Here is an 18919-nt window from a genome sequence, read left to right on the forward strand (position 1 = left end):
AGCAGCAGGCAGACAGCAGAGCTAGCACCAGAGCCATAAGAAACAAACACTGCATCAGCGAGCCTTTCACTGTAAGCCGGTCCATGGAGATAGCTTGATTAAAAGAAGACAAAGTGCCAAACTGGGACTCGTGAGCAGTGATCATGTTAAAACTGCTGCCAAAGCTGCAGTAGGTAAGATATTTTTGGCACGGCTCAAAAACCTACACACTATATAAACAACCTCATTTAAAGAATGTACAAACTGCATTTTTGTGCATATTGTTAGGTGTAAAGCCAATTCTGAAGCTTTTAAGGTTCTCCAATGCACCTACATATAAAGATGTTCAAGTACATTGACTAGAGTGATACCACGTGTGTAGCTGAATGCAGGAGGAGCTACATGTTTCTGCCATGTTTTTCCATCTATATAAGGGATGATTCTCGTAGTTATAGATGCTGCACCTGTACTTCAAAGCTCCCTGATTGTTGTAGTGACTCTGTCAAATTGTACAAATCACCATGCACATTGTGTCAACTTAAAACACATTTTTTCCATGAATCTCTATGTCTTTTTTATGACTACCATCATTCTTCCAAAGCAAAGTAGGGGGCTTCTGATCTCTCACTAGGTATTATCTCTTTATTTTTCACAAATACCTATCCTTGCATTTCACTTTTCCTTCAAACACTGTTCTCTGGAGCTCTGGGTTTGGCTCTATGGAATGTGTGGCATCATTCCAAATAAACCTGGGAATGTGAGGTGCAGGGATAACAACCAGCTGATATCTCGCAGTGATTATTTTCACAGAATTATGAAGAAAATGTCACAAGAAATGCAGCAATTTCCAATTCTGCAGGGATAGCTGTCACTGAGCATCAGTGACACATGTGTTGGTTCATGCATTATAACCCTGAACCTTTTGATCCTCACTCCACAAAAAGACATTCCATTAGAGTTGATTGGAACAAATACACCCTCTACACCCTTCACTCAAAGACAACCTGCAGCATGTATGCTCGTACCTCCCTCACAAACAACATACACAGTTTTTTTGCTGTCTCTTTTTTTCTTGTGCAATAAGAATCACAGAGTCAAGTTTCCACTGCAATGCCTTCAGCTGGTGATACTTAAATTCTTGGACCATCGAGAAGCCATGCACAAATTCCACTCCAACTAACCAAGAACGAGATATAATCCATCATCAACCACAAAGATGATGATTTTTTTTAAAGCCAACAATATTTATATGAGCACTGCAGCATTTATGTGCAAAGCTGTTTTTATAGTACTGTGGTGTCCACTTGCATAGCTGTTCAGCTACAGGGAAGGAATTACAGGATCTTGATCAGTGCAGTGGCTACAGAGATACACCTTTGTGCACACTATCACTTGTTTGTAATATGCTGATTGGTTAAAAAGTTTACTTAAACAGGAAAAGAAATAAGCACAAATAGGAAGAAGTGGGAAACAAACCCCAACAAAGACCAAGGACGCATGAATGAGAAACACAGGCAATGGCTGCAGTGGACAGTTTTAATTTTCCTTAACACTTGGTTTCACTCCACTACAAACACGTCCTTTATATAGCTCAACTTCTGCCCTCTCCACCATGGGCAAAGCTTAAGGTAGAACTGCAACATGAACAAGAGCAGCCAACACTACATACTGCTTTATTTTACTCCATCATCTCTGATCTTCTGATGCCAAGGACAGCACAAATGCTCTAAATCATTTGGCTGAATAGGGAAATATTTTATGAGAGGCCCACTCACCCACATGCATAGTGATTCATAGGACTACTGTTAGCTCTGGGATGCTGGTCACCCATATCTGTCCACTGTTATTATCATGCATTGTACTCTCAAGTAGCATTTCTAAAGTTTTTTGCACACTGTTTCTGATTGCATCTTCATAGGTTGCTTTGAGAGCAATTTCAAACAAGTTCAAGGATATTTGTGGTTCCTGACAGGTTTAATAGTGTTCAAATGTATGTTTGTAAAAGCACTATAAAATTTTATGTAATCTTTGTATGCTGCAAGCATTGCTTTCCATAAATCATGAAAAGTACGCAACTGGAAATACACCTGTGGTTCACTGTTACTGGCAAATAAACAGGCTAACACATAACCATGTTTGCAAAAATAAGCTATATAACCTAAAATAAACTATTAAGTTTGCCGTCTTGATGCATTCTCAATCAAGTAATGAAATGTTTCTCCCACAAAACGTCCAGATGAACACAATCAACTTTTGGAGATATTAAGTTTGCCCCAATAGATACTAATGCTGGGGAATGAAGTTCAAAAGATCAATGATAGCTTGCCAACTCACCAATCAAGGCCATTTTTAGCTCATTTTCAACTGATGCATTAAATAAATAAATTATTATTATGATGTGATTCATAATAAATTAAATCTGCCTTGCCATAGTTTCATGTCACATCTGGAGGATATTTATAGCAGCTGTTTTGATTTTTAAACTGTAGTGTAATGTGACTATACTTGTCCTCTATGTAACTTTTTGGTCCACCAAAGTGGGGAGAAAACGGTGATGAGTGATGGGGAACTAGGTGAGGCATTTTAAACAGAGTGGATGAGTTAGTAGAGCTACAGGTGTAAAAAATTGGAACTGACATTTGAGAAATAAATTCTCAGTGTGTGTGTTTCTCTCTCACCAGTGTGTAATGAGTTTTCTGAATTTAGGCCACACATTGTATTTTAGGGAGTACAGCCCTAATTGGTGCATGTTAACCTCCTCTGACATCCTTTCCTGGCAGCAATGCTTTGCAATCCAACAGGAGAAAGACAGTATGATTGAACTATGGAGCAAATCGCCCAGCCCTATAGGCTATGTAAAACATAGAGAGGATAAAAATAAATCTTTGTATAGTTAATTTAAAACCTATATTCAATTAAAAACTATACAAATGTAACATATTAAAACAATCAAGAATATGCTCATTTGATGCCAGTAACAGATTAAAACAAACAAAAAAAACCCCCAACAAAACAAACTTGGAGCAGCATATGGGGCCATCCTTTTGTCCCAATTTTTTGCTTAATATAGTGTCCAGTGTTTCTAACGGTTTACAGGTACTGTGGGTATGTGAGTTTTCCACCTGGGCTCTGTTATAGTGAATTATTGTTTTAAAATCTGGATGAGGAAGGCTATCATGTAAAAAGGCAAGAGATGAAAAACCCAGTATATATTATCTTCACTGATGTGCACCTATGCCACAAACAGTAATATAACCACACACGATCACAGATAATCGCTTTGGAACTGTGCGCTGATAACAAACCCAATGGTCCCTATTCTTTTTAACCTGAAGGATGTGGAATAGATTTAAGAAACAACCCCCAAACCCCGGCAAAAAAAGAAAAAACAAGATCAACAGTTACTCAGATTTGACATGCTATATTGTTTCTTTGCAAACAACAAGCCTAAAATAGGGCTTAAATTGTTTTAACAATTATAGATTTCTGCAGACAGGATCCCGCTGAGTTAAATAATCAACTGAAAGTTTGTAACATGAGTATATAAATGGACTGTATGACTTTAAAAGCAAACTGAATTTCTGAGAACACCCACAGCCATGTAGAAGCCCACACCAGAGTGTAGTATTGTTTTTGTGCAGTTCAGCTAAATTGGCACCGAGGGATCCATGGAAGGAGGGGGACAGAAGAGTAAGAGGAAACATAGAACATTACAATCAAAGCATGTGCATGAGGTTGATGATTAACCCGTCATCTGCCTTGTCTCTTGAGAGCATGGGTTCCTCTTTATGTATAAAGGCAGCTCCATCCTGTTGATGCTGCCAGTAAACACCTTAGCCCTCCCTTGGAGTGGATTGCACCGTTATGGCAGCCAACAGTTCAGAATAGGACTCCTGGGGCTTGCAGGGGGATTGAGCCACATCTAATTGTCATAATAGTGACTTTATCCACAACTAGTTTGGACTAAATTAAGATAAGAGAGCTGAGAAGAGTGGGGTGAGCATCCCAAAGGGTGCAGCTTAATATTCAAATGCTCTGCTCCGTTTGACTCCTTGTAAGCAGAGGACCTTGTCAGTGGAGGAGCAAGAGGCATGCGTGATGGATAAACTTCCTGTCTGGGAGTGTGCCCCCCACAGACATCTAAGCTACCACATCTCCTCGTGCAATCTAAACAATTCCTGAACAATTACCAAATTCAAAATCTGTGATTACCCAAGGTCTACGGATATAAAAATAAATCTCCAGAAGATTAAGTGTCTTTGGAAATGATATATCCATAGAGAATTTAAAAAAAAAAGAAGACATTTTAAGAACTAGCAGCGTAGCACGGCACACATACTTTTGAGAATACATCAACTCAAGGACACAGCAGGCCTAACTATTTCCAAAAGAGTGTATCATGTTCAAAAGACGTAAACAATAAAATTCCTGTGCACCTTTTTTTTATTGCTTTGGCTATGTTTACTTTTCCCACATAGGGCAGATAGCCAAACAAAAGTAGAACATATGTTTACCCTGCCATCCTCCCTCTTCTGGCAAGAGAGATGGTCAGACAGACAAGTTAAATGTTACAGAGGTGCGGATAGATCCGCCGTTTCAGGTCTACAGGTTTTATTTGTATTAATAACACCCCCATGACTACACTAAGAGTGCAGGACGAGGAAAAAAGATTTCACAGACCTCTAATATGAAGTTATTTGTTTAACTGAACTACAAGCATAAATAAGGTTACAATTTAAACTTAACTGTCATTCCCATTATCATGTGTGGTAGTCATATAAATAAGTCCCTATAATATTGGAACCCTTAAAGGAACAATATGGGAGAGATTAAGAAAGCCATTAACCATTCTTATGAGAGGTAGCAGAAAATTATCAGTTTGCTTAATGTTTGCACTGTGTACATTTAATTAGCAGGTAATAGCGCAATGCACAATCACAATTAATGAATGACTGCTTGTTTGGTCTAATCATATAATATAATACTAATAGCATGCAAGCATGACTTCCAAGAGATTTACCTTGCCTGGAGACATTCCATTACACAGGTGAAAACATTTGTGTTGGGAAGACATGTGTTTTATTACTTCCTTACTCTAGAAATGTAGCAGAAACGATTTTATGTACTCTCACCCATGTTTCTTTCTTTCTTTTCCCCTTGTTCTTTACAACTATGATTATCTAGTTCAACATATTACCTCTACAATTCACAGGTAACAGTATGAGGCAAAGTTGGTCCTACCTTCAAGCCGCTCTGCACTATCTTGTGGATGTCCAAGAAAGGCTCCTTAATTAGCTCGAGGTTATGGTTGAGTATCCTGACAATTCCCTCCCTCTCAAGGACAAAGAGCCGCTGGGAACCATCTCCACAGTGCACCACAGCCACCGGCTGCCTTAGACCACTCAACACCTCCTGGGCACAGTAGCAGTTGTGTTTGTGTTTCCTGGGTAACAAGGAAGATACAAAATGTCAAGGGCCCTGTTCATATTTGCCATCAACATGCGTCTTGGGTGATCCAATCATAAACGGACCGTGCTAAGTGCGTCAGTTCACACTTGGCATTAGAATACGTATCGAGTGACCACTTTTGACCGGATCTCACTCTCCCACTCTACAGGCAAACAAACAAGTACTCTACATTATTTCCGCTTGCTCAGACCAAATGTTAGAATCCTGCATGGGCTCAAGTTTGCAAACTCAATTCTGCTTGCAACCAGAGAGCAAACGGACTACTAAATTACTGGAACTTACTTGTTACCAACAATTATCTCTGATTCCAATCCAGAACCACCACCCTGACTGACCAGTTTTGAGCACATGAGCTGAACCATAGCTAAGCAAGGTCAAACACTATAAAGTGTTTTATTTTTCCTTGCACAACAGTATTATTCAAAACAAATGGTTAATGATAGCTGCAGGTAAACAACTCAATTCACTCCCTTTTCCCTAGTGAAAAGGGAGATTTGCCTCTCCCTTTTCACTAGGGAGAGGCAAATCACTAGAGTACTACTAAAAGAACTGATGCCATTTGCTGTGCAGACCACCAGAAATAATGGACTGACTGACTGACTCAATGTGACTGCTTCATGGGTGCATTCAATACTCTACTGTACTATACTATCTCTATACTTAGATTTATTCAGCAGTGAACAAAAAATCTAAGACACATTTTAATGCCAGATATGAACAGGAACAGAGAATGACTATGTCAGTGAATCCAGCAATAAGACAGAACAGGAAGACTTTCAGGAAGCAGTACAGATGAAAGAGAAAAACAAAATAACCCCCAAAACATACCAGGGTCTTTATAAGATATTTGGCAACCGCCTGCCACCTCAACAAGTTCAGTGAATCTTGGCATTGACTCTACAGGAACATTTTTCTCACAAAAAGATATAGATCTTGTCATTTTATCAGAACATCATCTAAAAGAAATGCAAATAGCACCAAGAGCTATGGTTCACTGATCCACATCATTTTTATAATCATGACCTATTATGCTCTATAAATGTCTGATCACAGGCCAAAGGTGATCACACTGAACAGATCTGCAGTCACCCTTGCCTCTACTGGGACAAACAGACCTGAAAGCAGTCAAACCTCCATAGCTTTACGCCGTAGGCTTCAAATGTTGAGGTTTTTCCATACATAAACTAAAAGAATAATACAATATATCCGGCAACAGTATACATTACCTGGACAATGATTAAAAACCATTATTGCTGTAGGTATTTAAAAGGTGTCCTAGCTGATAACTACTAAATCCATTTACATGCAAAGCAAAACTAAATCAGCTGCACTGTCATATTTTATTAACTGTCATGATCCTGGGTCTTGGAGCTCTGAGGGTTTTTTTTTAAGCTTTGTACTCTTTGTTCTTAGACATTTTATTTGGTTTCTTTGCGAGTTTATGTTCTTAGTTGTCTGATTATAGGTTGAGGGTTTACTCCTGGTTTAACTTTATTTCATTTTATAACCCGTTTACTCTCCTAGTGTGTTTCCCTGTATTTGTTGTGTCTCAGTTTGTGGACTTCATTATTTGATTATTGAACATCACGTCCACCTAATAAAGATAGATTTTCTGTTTAACCTGCCTGCCTCCAGGCATCTGCACTTGAGCACTCTATCTGCAATTCATGACACTCAGAACAATAAAATATTATAAGAAAACGGCCATTGCCCATCTTTATTCAAAACATTGATTTTTCTGGGCAATAATTGTGTGTGTCAGATCTGGCTCTTTGAAAGAAGAAAACCCAGTAAGTTCAACCTGATCCACCTACATTTACCCTCAAATGTGCCAGTGTGAGACGAGGGCAAGAACCCCTGCAGATTTCCAGGCTGTGGACATGACTACTTAGGTTAATCTACATAAGAGAGGTCAATATAAAGTGCTATGGCAAAAATCAGTCTATAATCATCCACACCACCCAGTGACAACATATGTGACTATTTTTTTTGCCTATACCATAAAAGTGCACAATTGCCACACTGCATTGTGCAAGGAACACAGGGCATTTAAGCTCTGTGCCTTAAATCACCAAAATGAAGCTCATATTCTCAGTCAATAGCTCAGCTGACTTAATTCTGGCTCTTTCTCCCACCCTTTTAAAGTAATGGAGCCTGTTCACTGTCATTTATGTGCTTACACTTCTCAGAGGATATGAGACAGAAGAGACAATTTAAGCCCTTCACTCAGTAACTGTCGGAAGTTATTTGACGGAAAGTTGGTTGCTGCTGTTCAGGTGCCTAGTCTCTGGCCTTTCTGCCCTAGGGAAAACTGAGATGAAAGGCATCCCCCCATGGACAAAAGGGCAAAGCTCTCTGTGATGTACAGACCTTTGCAGTGAGGGAGGAAAACAGAATGACGCAGGATAAGCATTTTCATTATGTTAGCAAAGCTGAGCAAAAGCAGTCTGGACAAACTTTAGGATTACAGGAGAAATTGCATGGCATGTCAGTGTGAAAGTATGGACCATGTCAAAATGGACCAGTGAACCCAAAACATGTTCCAAAGCTATGCCTGCTTCTCATAGGTATAGAAAAAAACCCAAGAAGCTAATTTTGTTAGAACACATGGCACTGTCAAAACTTATTTTAAAAATTACTTTAGATCTTCCATAGTATCACGCAATCAATGCAGTAAAACACTGTAAAAGTCAGACTACATACCTGCTGATTTCTTCTATTTTCTCATCTCCCAAGTAGTTAGAATCCTGACGATGTGATTGCTTTCGTTGAAAATCTGGAAAACACAAACTGGCATCTCTCCTCCCATAGTATTGGCAGAACTCATCCACATCGGCTTGGAACAGTTCTAGAAAACACAACAGATACCGAGATATGGAGTCATGCACTCACTAGATACTGCATGGCTTCTTATACTTGGCTCCTCTGGCCTGCTTGCTTTGGTTTGCCTATAATGTATTGTGGCTATTGTGCAAGAGAAGATGAGATTGTAAGTGCAGGCAGAAGAAGAGAGATGTGATGAGAAATGATGTGATGTGCTAGTACAGGGGTCGGCAACCTGCGGCTCCAGAGCCGCATGCGGCTCTTTAGTCCTTATACTGCGGCTCCGCGTGGTTTGGGAAAATAAATTAGTATTTAGCTGAAGTGTATTTTATTTGTGTTTAGTTCTTTTTTTTTTTTAAACTTGTAGTTCTAAATTGGAAGATTATTGTGATATTGAAATATAAAAATAAAATTATATTCTATTATTTTTTCATCGCTCAAAATAAGCGTCACACTCGCGGAAGCCGGTGTACCCGCCGAAACGCCGTGCATTTATCGAGACTTTCGACCCCAGGTAGGCCAATTATGGATCTTCGGATCCACATTATGTCAGCAGCTATTCTCCACCGTGAACTATGTTAAAGACAAACACCGCTCACGCCTGACAGATGACAGCTTACAGTCCTGCGTAAACTGACTTCGTACAGCCCCGATTAGCAGACGCTGTGCGCAGAGGTTCGGGACCATAAGTCTTATTGTAAACATATCACGGCAGACCGACGATGTTTGCATGAACACGCTTTTCAGCATCTCTTTATTGACCACTTTTCACACACGTTTGCTGTACGCATACAGCCGGCTGTAGCTTTTCACCTCACAGCCCGACATACACCACCAACAACACAACAGCACAGATAGCGCAGACGTAAAGGCAGCGAGGCATGATTGCGGGTGTGGCTCAGGTGCGTCCGCCCCCCTGCAGCAGCGCTGCAGACCACGCCCCACCGCACGCATTAACCTGGTAAAATACATATTTAGGCAGAATTTTGAAAATATCTATTTTTAATTTTTCAGCAGCATAGTGCTTTTTTATTTCTTAAAAGTCAGGTCAAGGCTCCAACAGCCCAAAGGCGATATAAGGGTGGTGGCTGACAACAGTTTTTGTTTGCTACATGGATCATTTTAGTTCAGGTTGGTGTCTTTCCTTTTGTTATATTTCTTTAAGAGTTCAAAATGTGTTGATTACATAAATAAAATGTAATTTTCTCTGTAGCACTTCATGGATTTCATAAGCAACACACCTTAGTTGTTCACACAAAGCATAAAGGTAAAAAACAATATATACAGTGTTACCTTCATTTTAGATGTCAAAAAGTATTTGCGGCTCCCAGTGTTTTCTTTTGTGTGGAAACCGAGTCCAAATGGCTCTTTGGGTGTAAAAGGTTGCAGACCCCTGTGCTAGTATGTCGGGGAGAGTTGGAGTTCTACTTGACGAGCCAAAACAAATCCTGGCTAGACTGAGCTGAAAAGAACAAGTGAAAGCAAACTGGGCCAAACCAAATGGATCACAGATTAGAAAGGGCTCTACAGTGAACTATACCTCTTCCGGAGAGAAGAATGACTGCAATCTAAATTTTAGTTTACCTTGTCATTATTTTTATTCATGAAATAATGCTCATGCCTTAGTCCTAGTAGAAGAGACTGTCTTTCTATTCAGTTGGTTCAACAACATGCAATAATGAGGTTGCATTTGCTACAGCTGGATGATCCTTTAATTATAACTGCTTTAGATAGTTAAACCCAGTGTGCGCTGTCGATGTACACTAAATGAAAGCTTACTGGAAATGAACAGCAACACATTGCAAGTGGCAGCAAAATTCATCAAGAAGTACACATGCTGTTGTACATGAAAAAAATCTGAAATAAACCTAGTACAAGAACTGGCATGATGAGGACTATAATTTTGTCTGTTTGGCACTCAAAATATAATTCTTCAACTGATTCATAGATCATTTGATGGTTGACTAGGTTGTGACATACACAGAAGTGGTCTTAAGAAAGCTATTTCTAGGGGAAAAAAGAAAAAGAAAAAAACCCCACTGCATCCCAACGAAGACTCCACTAAGCTCCACGAGGAGTTCAATCATTTTGAAAAATGTGAGACACAAAGAAAGCCAAATATCTGATTACTAGAATTATTAACTAGGTAAACCCTTGCCAAAAGCATCTGACTCAATACCAGAAACAATATGTCTCCATTGCAGTGAATTATAGGAACCAAATTAATTTCATGAATCACACATATACCCCCTTGAATATATTCTGCAACACTATAGATGCAGAAAAAAATAATTTGAAAACAAATGTCAAAAAAGTTACCAAATTACAAAACTCTTCTAAAACTAAATTTTTACAACTTTTCCCATCATTATTTCTCAAAATCAACACATTAAACAGTTAACTAATCTGGTGATGCTGGATGGCAGTTTCCAATTTTCAAACTGTGTTCATTCACTTAGCTGGAGTTAAAAATGTTATTCCTTCATTTTTCTTGCCAGTCACAGGTATCCTAAAATGTTCTTTGATCAAATAAAAAAAAAAAACAAACAAAAAAAACCCAACCAAATTACTTGTTTTACTCTTCAAAAAGGTCTGGCTGTTTTGCATTACAGAGCTGCACATGGGCATAGCCTGTGAAATGAAAAGGTCCACCTGTTTAATATGGCATGTGACTGAATAAACAAAATTGTTTTCAGGGTGAGAGCTTTTCATCACTTGAATTGCCAAACAAAGACATGATGTTCCGAAATGCTGACTGATTGTATTTCCATAAATTCTGCCCATGAGTTCAAGGTAAAACTGACATCACATCATTCCTTATTTCCCTTTGGCCTGCTAGTTTACCTAAAACGACTTAGTGCCAGAGGAGAGGGTAATCTGCATAAATACAGCAGTCACACAGAGCTGCCCCTTGAGCCAGTGCAGTCACAACATTATTCCCGGCAATAAGCAGAGTGCGCAGTGGGTCTTCGGGGCCCTTAGCGACCTAAAAACAATCTTACCAATATTGTTTCCTTTAGTCAATCCCTCAGAGGACAGAGGAAAGCAAATACACCAGTGGTAAAAACACAAACAGGACTCTCCCTGTCCCTCCTTTCATCTACTCCCTTTGCCCCACACCGCAAGGGTTGACCGCACCAAATACTGGAGGTGATAGGATATCCCCTCAAACATCTAAACATAACATGAAGATCAAACACACGTAGAAACACACACACAGCTCTGACTATACCACCCACACTCTAGTGTCTGCAGTTATCTTAACCATGCTGGTTGGGGACATCGAATGGAGGGTGCAGGGATGAGTGGAGGAGGACATAAGAGAAGTATGGAGAAGGTGGGAGGCCCCCAGGCAGAAGTGAGAGTCAAGGCAGTAAATAGCTTTATGGAGAAAAGGGGTACATGGGCTAATCAAGGGCTGGTAGGAAGTTTCATGGGTGCAGAACGACAGTTATGGGTGCAGTAAAGGCTACTGTTTCAATTTAATACCTGTGATTGATAATTTTGTATTAGCAAAACAGGTGACACTGATAGGCAAGGTTTGTGGTTATGTTCACTTTTGCTGCCTCCCATTACAATATTCAGGTACAATACAAAAAAAAAGGAATTGCACATTCAAAAATTCCAACTTAATTGTTACCATTTATGCAAATGCCTAAGAAAAGCATTGCTCATATTGTACATCATTTAATCAAATTAATCTGTCTGTAGCTTGGAGATGATTTTCAGAAATCGCCAATACCTCCTTGTATGCTTGACAATGTCTTCTACCTTCATTGTAGGGTGTGCACTAACAAAAGATACTGTAAAAGAGTTAACATTAAAAAAAGGCAGGAAACAAACCAAAGGAGAAAAGAAGTGAGAGAACAAGGGAGCGAAGGCAAAGACACACAGAGTGAGAGACAGAACTCTGTCCATATTCCTGGCTCCCCACTGCTAAAGTTATACTTCCATCTGGTTATCTTCCAAGGCAACCTGGGTGGCCCACCCAAAGTACTTGACATCTTGATGCACTTCAGCAGTTTTACATACACACAACCTTTGTAGAAAAATAAATGTGTCATTCGTCACCACATATGCTGATCTGTGGGGGCTGATGGGGGGTGTACAGGGAGGAGCCTACAGTGGGGGGACGGGGTGGGAGTCGTGTCTGGATTCTTCTCTTGAGGTTTTCTGGTTTGACTCTCTGAGCCCATATGTCTATCAGTTCATAAGGAAACAATGTACTCTGACAATGCCAGACTTCTTCTTCTTTGCCTTTGCTCTGTAGAGTCCGTCTCGCCAACATCAGTTGTAGTTGAAGTGTTGTACATGATACTACGGTAGGCCATTAAATGCAGATGAGCAAGGACTCCGATGGAATGTATGTGTTTGATATTTGACTTGAGCTGCAGCGTATCATGTGGGTGGATTGCAGACAAGTGTGTTTGAAACTGTTCTCTGTTTGCAAATCTTAGCAGATCTAATCAGTTTGTGGCGACTGAGACTGGAAGAAGACTTGGCTGCAGGAGAAGAGACAGTCAAGAAGTGTTTGATCTTGTGTGGTGTGCACTCTGAAGGTACCTGTGATCTTCTGAGAAGCAAATGCTTTAGTGATAGAGGCGTCCCATTTAACAGTACATTACACATATAGGAAACTGTTGCATCAATGGCTTTTTGGTTTTTTTTTGTGTTTCTGCCATCTAATAGTCAGGAACGACAGAGGCCAGTACAGCAACACTTCAGCTATGTTTACAAATCATGTTAACCTACTACCCAAATTAAAACAGTTTAATGGCAGAGCATGAGAGAGTTTTTTTAGGTGACAGTTTATGTCTGAGGAAGGCAAAGCACCCAGCAGTCATGTCTAGACCACAGCTAGGGTGCATATGCATCCCAAAAACAGAATCAACTCCAGCAGTTCAGTCTAGCAAGTTGTATCCAAGAACAGGTTATAAAATAGTTCACTTTGCTCCAGTCAGTCAAGTTTTCTGGAACACAGGTCAGGCCGGCTGGATTTTGTCAGTGCATTCATGAAATTTGTTTTCACACCCACCTTTGCATATCTAATATTTTCCATTCACATGTCACGAACTGTCTCAAGTCTGCATATTGTTACTACCTTCAAGGGCTTCAGAAAGTTAATTTATTGCAAATTTCTGCTGATTAAAATAACCCTGCATGATCCCAACAGACCTAACAGAGACGTGAGAACAACAATATCGGCACCTGATGACATAAACACAGCTAGACTCGATACTGTGTCATAAGAAGCACAAAAATCACTCTCCAAATTTGATTACTCAAATGTGCTAGGCCAGCCTGCACACTAATCAGGTGCTGGGTCCGTACAGCCAGAGTGTGACAAGTGATTTTACTGATGCATTAAGAAACGAGGTAGAAAGCAAGCAAAATGGGTGAGACAAGCAACAGCAAATCGGGGTGAGGTCAGATGAGGTAAGAGCTGAATAAATAAATATCCACAGACCAGACTATTGACGCACCACTTCTTGCATAAGTCCAAAAATCTTCCAGCTGCACATGCATGTGCAAGCTGAGTCTCAATGAGAAGTGTGGCTGGGTTTGATTTTTTTTTTTTTTAATAAATCAAAATCAACATGTTCGCATCATTTTGAATTTATAAGAATTACAAATGACCAAATATAGCACATGCTTACTTTTACTTAATCTTTTCCACTGTGTATGTTTACTTGGATACCACCAGGTAACCACACGGGCAACATTAAAGTTATAATAATGGCTATTATTATCTGCATAATTACCTGGTATGTGCCCCCTGCAGGTGTAGTAGAACTCGCGGCAGAAGTTCTGGCAGAGCCGTGGCAGGTCTGGCTCCCTGTGTGGCATCTTATCCATGTCCAAGGAGTGGAACAACACCTGGGCATTGGGGGAGCAGCGAGCACACTTGATCTCCTCCAGGAGACGTCCACATTCTGTATTGTTGGTGGAGAAAATCTGGAGACCACACGCAACAAGGGCATACGCCTGATTAGAACAGCTTGCTGTTTGCTTTTACCTCTCACTTCACACTCACTACGCAAGCCAACATATAGTTTAGGATTAGCTGGACATTTGGTGATAGCAGCATGATAAATATTACACTATGAAGAAGGGAGAGTTTAGATTTTGAGATTCATTTTCAAATCTTTGTTATAAATTCCTGAATATGACGACACTGAGAATTTAGAAAAACTACGCAAGATGCTTTCAAATGATCTCACTGAGTTCAAATTACCCTTTAAACTGGACTTTTATATATTTTTGTATATTTATTTCAGTGTTAGGCTTGTATATATCAGCTCAGTAAATATGTGTATATGATGTCTAACATTATGCTCCCATTTAACTACATGAAATTAGTGAATGTGATATATATAAAGGAAGTACTCACAAGATTTAAAGATAGTTATAAGATATATATGACGTATAATTTGTTCACTACATACATAAAAAGTTTAATGTTAATGCCATGGACTCTGTTAATGTAGATATGTTTGGGTAGTTTTTATTTAGTTTTAGTTTTTATTTCTTTCAGTTTGAAGTCTTCAACAACTCCACAATTGCATCTGCATCACCCGACTCCACATTTTCAGCAGCAACTAGTGATGTCACTTACCTCCTTGTTCTCCCACTGGAGATTGCATGATCCCATTCATAAAAGTGAATTCTAACAAAGATCTAAAAGTTGTTTTTGTCTTTTGCTGAAATACTCAACATGCTTAAATTTTCTATACAATTGCAACATTTTTTATTCAGTCGCCTTTTGTACAGACTTGTCAAGCCTACAGTCTGACCTCCCTTTCTGTATACAGAAATAAACAAAAAGATCATCTCATTCTCTGCCTACTTACCAAGTTCACAAACATTTAAAATCAAATTACGATACCCACGCTTGACAAATTTCAAAGCATAAAATGAATGAAACCAAATAAGCGCCTCAAAGCCTGACTTGGGGTGATTATGCAAAGGTATACATAGACTTCATCCAAAAGAAATTAGCAGGATTATTTACATAACAAATTAGCTATAATAAAACACAATGTAATCTGTTTTAGGTCAAGTGCTGTTTGCAGGCAGCAGGCTGGTAGTGCTTTGCTCTGTGTGAGGTCCATGTGTAAACACCAATTTAGAGATAGACAGGCACATCATTCCCTCTCTGGTATCAACAAATTAGCAGTCTGTCGAAGTCAATTAGACCAGGGGACCCAAGGCTAACATATGGACACCTTACACTTTACTCTAGTTGCAGAGCGAGTTGAAGCTGCAGAACAGATTTTCTCTTCAGAAGTTGTACAGTGCTGATTTTGCCCAACAGGTGAAATACACTTTCAGACATGCAAATAGGAAATCGCAATTCATAGAAGGCAATGTAATGGGACTAAACAAAGACAGAATCATACTGAATGGTATCTTTGTCCTGCAATTTATCTAACCCCTTTCCGAAAGGGAGCTCCGCGCTGTATGTACAGTGTGTTCCTCTGTCTCGGTATCCTCTACGCTCATGCCATGTAGTGTTGCGGGCATGCCTGCTCTCCTGCTCTAAATTGCCCATTGATTCTGCGTGCCATAGGCTGGCACAAGGTCTACAGAGAGTAGCATTTGTGTGCTCTCAACCATGCCCTGTGTCCATATGTTACTGGGATGGGCTCCAATGTTGCCATCATCCAAACCAGAACAAGTGAACCTTTGTTTGTTGTCTCTCGCTCAATCTTGGTGAGTACACGCCTCAAAAAAGCAGGGAGAAAACAGCAACGAGGAGGCTCAGCTGTCACACTTTCACAGAGATCAAGAGCAGAGTCACAATCGGAAAAAAAGTGGAACTACAATGGGGTAGGAAAATTAAATCATGAGTAACTTAACTCCCCTGTCATTTCAGATTTTTACATTGCATTTTTTTTATTTATTAAAACTCCCTTCACACCTGCAAAGCTCAGCCTCGTGTGGGAGAACAGCTGCTCCTTCTATGATCGCATCTGCATGACTCAACAGCAAAAATTCACAGAAGAAACACATTAACACATAAAAAAATGAAAATGTAAAATACGATTCAGCTGGAATAAAAAAAATAGAAAATAAATCTGGACAGTCCTCACACAATCAGGGAGACTGGGATAGGAGAAGGGAGACAAGCACTGAGGTAGGCAACACTAAGCTTTAACAAAACACTTGTCCTCAGGGAATAGGTGTAAGTTTGTTGCGGGGGATATAGTGAAAGACACGCACCCTCTCAAAGGCATTAACACTTGGACAGGGGCTCATGACTGGGGGGAGAATGATGTTCTCCAGCTTCTCCCATTAGTGAAACCAACAAACACAATGGTGTTGTTGTTATTCTTTTGCCATAATCAGAAAGGGCTCCGTGTGTGGGCAGTGTAGTTGGGAGGAGGAGAAGTCGAGTTTGTCCTATTCAGTTTCGACCCCCCCCCCCCTTCTTATTTGCATGACTTGAGCAAATTAAATGATGCAATATGGCTTTTTGTCGCAACACAAAGTGAGATACCACCCAGCCACTGAATGATTTGAGGGGTGGTTTACATGAGAATGGCCCGGTGAGGATCCAAAGGAATCTGCTACAAGTTTGGCCGCATACACTCGCTGGGTTTTTTTTCTCCTTCCTGCATTTCCGAAGAGCGGTTTAATTAACCCCCCCCCCCCCCCCCCCCCGAGTTTTGCGCTGCATTACATTTTAACACTTACATTATTACCTCGGTTGGCGCCATAACGGTCAAGAGTGGAACGTAAGAGCGCGAGACACTTAAAAGACGTTAGACAAACAAACGTCTGAGCGTTAACTCTGAAAACCACTGAGAACCAACGGCTGCCAAACAGCCGGCAAGAGGGGAAAAATCCTTATCAGCTTCCAGTTCCAGTAAAAAGGTCGACGGCTGACTTAAAAAAAAAAAAGGTACAGCCGAACTCCTACCTTGTCGGGTAAATGGCTCAACAGTTAGTTACCTAGCGCCTCTTTCTGTCACTCTCAGCCGGCGGCTGGAGCTCACTGTGGCCAGCGTCGAAGTAACGTAAATCGGGCGAGTGATTGCCATGGTAACAACGAAGCGGATTGGACACACCGAATTAGAGTTGAACCGTATTATGCGAAGCTGGTAAACATTTTATTGCTGAAAGCAGGATTTTTGTTCACTTTTAAGGCTGCCTCCGATAGAAGCAGATTAAGTTGTTCTTCGAAGATTGTATAAATGCTACAGCGATACTGAAAAGAGGGGGAAATAAATAAATAAAATTAAGCCACGCATATGCTTACAGTTTTATGAATGGGGATTTCATCTGAAGCTATTTAAAGGTCGCCTACCACTAAGGCTACAATAGCTTTCCCACAGCAACATAAAAATTAGGACTTCTTCTTGGCAGCATAGCCCAAGGCAACTTCCTCTTGCCATCCTCAAATTCAGCTGTCGGTAGTAAGAAGCAGAATGACAATACACAAAGGCTGTAAATGCATGTCCTCAGGTGCCTTAGCAATAATAATTAAAAAAAAAAAAGAAGCCAGTCCTTTCATTAGAAGAAAATGCTGCGTGTGCGGACGGACTTTAACTTACCCTGGGATCCCTGCGGTGCAGGATCTGATAGGCGGCTCTCCTGGTGGGGCAGCAGGATACGCGAGGATACAGCCTGTGGCAAACTTCTCCTCCGCTGCTGCCGTCAAGCAACAGTTTTCGCTCCCTTTTCTTCAGCCGCTTGGGCAAGCTTCCGTCGTAACATCTTCTTCTCCTGGGGCTCATTTCTCCTCTCTCGCCAAACTTTGCGTCCCCACATTCCCACACGTTGACCGCGATGGCCAGCACAAGCACAAATTGCAAATGCTTCATAGTCTCAAAAGATAATAAAATACGCTTGCAACAATATTAATTATAATAATAGAAAATAAAACAAAACGCGTCCCTTTAAAAAAAGAGAGAGAGAGAGAGATGTTGACCTGGAGTGCACTATATTTTTATATGTATATATTTCTCCACGCAAGAAAAAAAAAACAACAGTCAAATTTGTACACGCAGGTGTTCTAAATGTGATTCGTTAGTATGAAAACAGGTGTTTAAAATAAATTAGCCCTACTTTTCCCTTCTGGTTATACAGTATAACTCCGAAAATTGAAATAATATAATAATAACAATATGAAAGCAAAAATAATAACACAGTTTATCCTGATGAGCACAAAAAGCCAAAACCCGCAAAACAGTGGAAGTGGAAAAAATACAAAAAATAAAGCCGTGACGTTCCTTTAAGATGTAATTCCTTTTTGAGCACAGCACGGCAGTTTGGACATGCACAGGTAAAAAAACATATAAGAAAAATAAAAGTTGCCTCTCACTAAAGTCCTCAGAGCGCTCACATGTTTTCCCGTGCTCTTTCCTCCTTCTTTTTAACCAGCGCGCGAGAAGAGGAGCGAGCACGGTGACGTATGACTTCGCGGGAGCGCGCGTGTGGCCACAGTCGCGTCCACGTCGAGGTAAACGGTTACCTGGCAGAGCGGCGGACGGAGACAGGAGGTGGTGGGGGGGAGTAAAGTACCGAACGCTCATTCGACGGTAGAGGCGATTAAAACGACTGTTGCTCGTTATTCACTGCCTTCCTGTACTTATCACGTCAGTGTAATGACTTATTTTGATAATAGCGAGAGAGAAATGTAATA

At 40.3% G+C, this 18919-nt stretch overlaps 1 protein-coding gene across 11 annotated transcripts in view; it reads right to left on the reverse strand.

The window, feature by feature from the left end:
- The window catches only part of hhip (hedgehog interacting protein), a 37780-nt gene extending 19145 nt beyond the window's left edge, over positions 1-18635 (reverse strand). The window contains exons 1-5 of one of the 11 annotated variants that reach the window (XM_006796052.3): positions 17227-17416; positions 16193-16252; positions 14034-14226; positions 8152-8296; positions 5221-5422 (exon numbers count right to left, since the gene is read on the reverse strand). In XM_006796052.3, coding sequence (XP_006796115.1) covers positions 5221-5422; positions 8152-8296; positions 14034-14127 — 441 coding nt within the window. In that variant the 5' untranslated portion in view covers positions 14128-14226; positions 16193-16252; positions 17227-17416. Of the gene's footprint in view, positions 1-5220; positions 5423-8151; positions 8297-14033; positions 14227-16192; positions 16253-16968; positions 17423-17828 lie in introns of those variants that run through there. The other 10 variants (XM_006796051.3, XM_006796049.3, XM_006796047.3 and 7 more) reach the window with 10 other exon arrangements.
- Between the last annotated feature and the right edge of the window lie 284 nt (positions 18636-18919).

Source organism: Neolamprologus brichardi, chromosome 6 (genome assembly GCF_056152115.1).
Source record: "Neolamprologus brichardi isolate AB-2024 chromosome 6, ASM5615211v1, whole genome shotgun sequence".
NCBI classification, from domain to species: Eukaryota; Metazoa; Chordata; class Actinopteri; order Cichliformes; family Cichlidae; genus Neolamprologus; species Neolamprologus brichardi.